This window comes from Monopterus albus, unplaced genomic scaffold (genome assembly GCF_001952655.1).
Source record: "Monopterus albus unplaced genomic scaffold, M_albus_1.0 scaffold172.1, whole genome shotgun sequence".
NCBI lineage: Eukaryota > Metazoa > Chordata > Actinopteri > Synbranchiformes > Synbranchidae > Monopterus > Monopterus albus.
The window spans coordinates 2,833,563-2,839,140 of NW_018128052.1; the positions used below are offsets into that span (position 1 = coordinate 2,833,563).

Below are 5,578 nucleotides of genomic sequence, written 5' to 3' on the forward strand. Positions count from 1 at the left end.
CTGAATACTTTCCGTACCCACTGTATGTTTCATTTGGTCTGTGAATGTTCTCTACATGCATTTTTTCAGTAACAAGAACATTTGTAGTAATGTGCTGTATCATGTTATTTCTGGACTTCATCTCACAGTGCCATGAAATCATCACAGAAATGTTTAACACCAGTGAAGGTGGAGATCTTTATCCAGTCACGTGAATGCTGTACACAAGAACTATTTTCTGTGATATCACTAATTTGACGTAACGGTGACCGAGTTGACAACCCAACTTGTCAAACCAGATTAAATGGATTTCAGAGCAGGCGTGACCTGGAAAGCTTGCGGTCACCGCTGCTGTTGGACTTTTCTGTTTGTGAAAATATTTTTTAAAGTTTACTTATTGAAGAAATGGCATGAATTTGCACAATTAAACAATGTACCACTTCACTGTAATTGGTTTTTGTTTGGGTCTGACACCATAATGTATCCTACGAGTCATTTTGTGGATTAAAGATTAATGCTGTAAAAATTAGCCATGGGTGTAATTTAAACAATCATAAGGAGAAAAAAAGCCCTTAAAACCACAACTGTTTCAAGCCAAGTATTGACTGAGCCACACACAAAGTTGAATTTAAAATAAATTTATTTGTCTGTGAGGCGTGCTGTGTTTTTGCAGCGGGCCCTTGTGCCATGCCGCTAACCCTCCCCTGCTTCTTGCTCTTGTGCTCGTAAGAAACTGGCCTTTTTCTGGGCGATGCGGTCCTTCCTCTGTGCCAGAGATAACTTGGCGCGATTCCACCTGCACCGGAACGAGACACAACAGCTCCATTAACATTCAACCCACCAGCAGACAGAAGTGCTGGGCTACTCAGCTTAGTTCTTCCCAGTAGAGCTTTTCAATACTTTGCCAGGGAGCGGATGTTAATTACTATCCAAAACATGAAGCAGGCATTTAAAGGGCTACACTGTCACAATTTTGGTACAAATGTACCCTTCAATTGTGTCTTCTGTTTTATAGCATCAATACTGGCTTTAAAAAGGTGATTAATATACAGAAATTAGGAACCCACCTCTTCTTCTTGACATCTTTTTTGGGTTTCTTTACGTGCACAGGGTTTGCTCTGATGGCAGCGTGAGCTTTTTTATACATTTCTTCTACCTGAAAAAGAACATTATATATATTTATAGTCATATTCCAAATTGACAGATCCGTCTGCACGTATTGATTCATCCTGCTTCTGTCAGCCCCGTCTTGAAAAGGACCAGCAAACGTCAGATAATGCAAATGAAGGACCAACTACATTTTGCTCAGCATGGTTTCTATCATCATCATCATCATCATCATCAAGACGCAGAGAAGCACCGGCCAGTACAGAAGTCAATCACTGGCAAACTAATCCGACATGCAGAGCAGGTTTTTACGTTATTGGAGAAAAGAAGCTCTGTGACAAACATCAGTTTATAGCACAAGATAATCTTCACAGGCGAACTTTATTTTTGAAGCCCAGATACAATCACCAGAAATAAAAAACTGTTGTTAGGCTATAAATGAACTACACCGCGGTCCCATGACTTCATCGCCACCACCATGGCTTCCAACTTGTAATCTGATTTTGCGTGCTTACCTCTTCTACAATTAAAAAAAAAAAAAAAAAAAAGCTTTCCTCCTAGCGTGACCTAATCTAGCTGCTGATCATGGCCGTGTCAGAACAGCTTCAAGTGAGTGAGTATAAACACAACGAGGCTGTAAAGTCAGATGAGTGAGTAGATGAGACTCCATGTTCAGTGGCTATCCCAGACCTCTGTAGTCTTATTCAGCCACTTAGCAGCTGCTTTTTTAAGACACACAGAAACAGAATAAAAATTCACAAGTAGGGTATTTACTGAATTATGTTGCAGAACAGATCCTGAAAATGTTCTGACCTTGTGTTAACCACAGACCTTATTTCAGGCATCTAACCTAAAACCCACCGACTCCGAGACGAGGGAACCGGAAGTGCAAAAACACTAACTCGGTTTGGGGTTTTAGGACTCACTATTACAGGGCTGACTAGACTGTGTGTAACAGTTCAATTAAAGCTCTGGTCAGACCTACTGTAGGTTTGGATTTGGCTTTGTGCAATATTTCAAACTGTGGCCACTTATAAGAAACCAGTACTCAGCAGCTCCCTCATTTTTGTAGCTGTGGCACGTCCAATCTAAACGTGCACTAATGATAGAGCCACAGCGGAGGCCGAGCTGCAGGGCGGGACTACTTGACAGTGCAGTGCGAGTCCACAGGTGTAACGTTTACTATCGAAATCATATAGTGTACACGCTGATAACGTACGAGTTAAGATGAATCAGGAACAACATACTACTTGAAAATGTCCATTTTTTTTTACCATAATGTATGTAGTTATTGGACATTTTGTGAAGATACTGAGTGGAACACTTTGCTGCTGAGAAATTAACTCAGCAGTGCTCTCTGCTGGAGATATCGTTTCTAAATTACCTGGAATTTCTGTCCTGCAGTTCCTTAAAGCTTATTGGCCAACGTACAGCATGTGTTTGATAAAATGGCCTGACAAGTCCCACCGCGGCTATTTCAGCATTTTTTATGGTCAAGATCAAGTATAACTTGTATTAAACAAATCCACCTGACCGGTCAGATGTCCCACCTGTAACTATGGCCACAGAATCCAAAGTGTCGCGTCTGTGTTTGTGGGTGAACAGCGGTTATCTTACTGTGTCTGGCGTGACTCCATTCTTGATGAAACGAGAGAATTGTTTCTTGTAGGCCTCCTCATCCTCCTCCATCAGGTAAGACATGTAGTCAGCCACGTTCATGCCCATGATGTGTTTCCGATGCACCTCTGCATTGAACTCTTTGGTCTCTGCATCGTAACCGGGGAAACGTTTCAGACTAGAAACAACGAAGAGCAGAGATCATGTCAGACAATCCAGCATCTCCACAACACTGAGGAAGGAGATCTTGTCAAGTTTTTTTTTCTGCAATCACAACAAAACAATGACAGATGTTTGCTTTGGTTCATCTCGCTTCTCTCAGCCCCGTCTTGAAAAGGACAGTAAACATCAGCTAATGCAAATGAAGGACCAACTACATTTCGCTCAGCGTGCACAGCATCATCATCAAGAAGCAGGAAAGAACCAGCAAACACAAACTAGACAAGTTTGGCTGCCTGAAAACTGGTCAGTGATCTGTGTACAAAAATAACTGGCTTTATGCAACAAGAAAAACAAAACACACACACTGTGCAGAGGTGATGTTGAATAAAAGGTCAAAATAACATAAAACACTGCAGTGTGGATAAACAGCCTGACCTGTGCGGGATGGCTATGCCTCCGTCAACCGCCCCCTTCAGCGCTCCGAACACCTTGTTTCCTGTGGTGGTCCTGGCCAGGCCTGCATCCAGATAACAGGTAAAGGCACCCGGTTGTCCATCGACACTCTCTGTGTTGAATTCATCCCCCGTCACCTCCACCTGGCCCTCGTATACCTGGTCCATGCCAAACTTGTGCAGCAGCTAAAATGAGGAGGACAGCACAAAAATAAGAATATGAGGAAGTCAGTTCCTGTATCTGAAACATGGTGACACATTTTACTGTTGCACTTGCTGGTTTTGAAATACGATGATAAATCTGAAAAACCTCTGAAATTGATATTTCAGCACAAATGTCATAATCATGTAGTGTCTGCTGCATATTTCAGCACAAATCTAAATGTCATAATCATGTAGTGTCTGCTGACACCTGCAACTTTCTGTGTACATAGTCTTACCCTGCGAGCCAGCAGCAGCCCGGTGCAGTAAGCTGCAGCATAGTTTGTGAGGCCTACAGTGATGCCATATTTGGGGAGCTCGTGAGAGTAAGCAGCACACACAATATGGTCTCCTTCCACCTTTGCATAGGCAATCTGCAGAGAACAGACAGGGCAGGGTGAGACAGGGCCTTTTCAATGCAAGATCCATCACATATTGGCCGAGTCTTGCAATCACTGACCTGGCAGCAGAGGTCCCTGTTGGAGAATCTGACGATCAGTCGGTACTTGGGCGTGTTGTACTTGTTCTTGTCCTGCACAACCAGGCGCTTGCGGGCGTAGTAGTCAGTTTTCCCCTCTGACAAGTTGAGAACAAACAGTGGATAATGAAACTAAATGAGCTGAACATACTGGCCGCATAGCTGGTGTACAGTGAAAGCTGCCATGTACCTCTCCTTCTCCTGAATTTGACTTCGAATCTCCTGAAGTAGGCCTTGTTCTTCACCACTTTGACGAAACCCTGACGAAATGAGCAGTTAGAAACCAAAGAGAGCCATACTAACAAAACAATACTGTTATATGTCAAGTGTTTACAGTGTGATACAAAGGTGCTGCAGTCACTTATTAAATGATCGGTGATTGTGTCCAGTATTGCAGGACACAGCTAAGGTTTCATCAGCCATGCAGTGCCACGCTGGAACAGATCAGCTCACCGGCCCGATGCGGCCGATCAGCCGCAAACATCTGCGACCATCTGAACCTCAAACCGCTGGAAACTCTTTCCTATCATCAAACACAGCTCTACACACTCCAACAGCCATTTCTAGAAACATATCGGCACGATTTACCTACCATTTTTGATGGAAACTTTACTCCTCTTCCCCGTGCACTCCGAAGTCACCTTCTTCCTTTTCCCTCTTGGACTTTTATGACGGTTGGTAAACAACAAAAAAGGCGCATTACCGCCACCAACTGGATAGGAGTGTGGATCAAGAATCTTAATTACTCTTTCCTAAATATAATAATTAAACATTTAAGACAATTATCATCATTTACATCGGTATTTAATAACATAACTTAAACTCTCTCTTATCAATTTCGTTTTTCTTTAAAAACTGAACCAAAAACAAAAATGCAGAAGCTTTAACAGGAGGTGACATCCGCAGTAACAGCGCCCCCTACTGCACCGGAGACAACACCACTCTGGAACCACCAGGGGGCAGCAGCGGCACAGACTGCAGGGCCTCAGTCTCCTCCAACACTGATTTAGTTGGGAATTTTCACTTGTACTGTAATTAAATATATGCACATTTTGATTTATTATATAAGCTTAAACACAGTCATGCCAACAAAAAGCAAAACAGAAATCAAAATCAGAATCATCTTTAATGGCCAAGTATGTTTGAACATACTGGAATTTCACTCCAGTAAAGAGGCTCTCAAAGTGTTGTATGGCTACGGGAAATAGAAAAAAATAGTGAGAATAAAAATAAAACAATACGATGAGAATAAACAGTGTGTGCATTCAAGTAGGAAATATGTGCAACCAAATATAGGAAATGAATGAGAAGAAAAGAAAGACAGCATTTATAAATATATGTACACATACGAGCTGATATATGTAGTGGTCATATCTACAATTTACAATTTTTTTGCACTGGAGTTATTGTTGTGTCCAGTCTCACAGTCATGGAAAGGATTATTATTATTTGCACTACTGTCACTGTTTGCACATGACTTTGAGTTTCATCATAGCCTATTAGGTTGTACCATTTAGTTTATCCTTATTACTTGAATTCAGTTTTCATATTCTATTTATTCTGTGTTTATTCTATTTTAGTT

General features: G+C 41.8%; 1 protein-coding gene across 1 annotated transcript; it reads right to left on the reverse strand.

Moving 5' to 3' along the window:
* Positions 1-601: 601 nt before the first annotated feature.
* Positions 602-4,709, reverse strand: rpl5a (ribosomal protein L5a). The gene is made up of 8 exons (XM_020616255.1): positions 4,589-4,709; positions 4,187-4,256; positions 3,979-4,094; positions 3,758-3,892; positions 3,301-3,503; positions 2,704-2,881; positions 1,047-1,135; positions 602-775 (listed from the first exon to the last, which is right to left on the reverse strand). Exons 1-8 carry the CDS (start codon positions 4,589-4,591, stop codon positions 673-675), a joined length of 897 nt encoding a protein of 298 aa, XP_020471911.1. The 5' UTR covers positions 4,592-4,709; the 3' UTR covers positions 602-672.
* Between the last annotated feature and the right edge of the window lie 869 nt (positions 4,710-5,578).

Coding starts and splice junctions, on each gene's coding strand:
- rpl5a (XM_020616255.1), bottom strand. Junction 4,095..4,186: donor CAAATTCAGGAGAAGGAGAG/GTACATGGCAGC, acceptor TCAACTTGTCAG/AGGGGAAAACTGACTACTAC. Junction 776..1,046: donor AAAGATGTCAAGAAGAAGAG/GTGGGTTCCTAA, acceptor GTTCCGGTGCAG/GTGGAATCGCGCCAAGTTAT.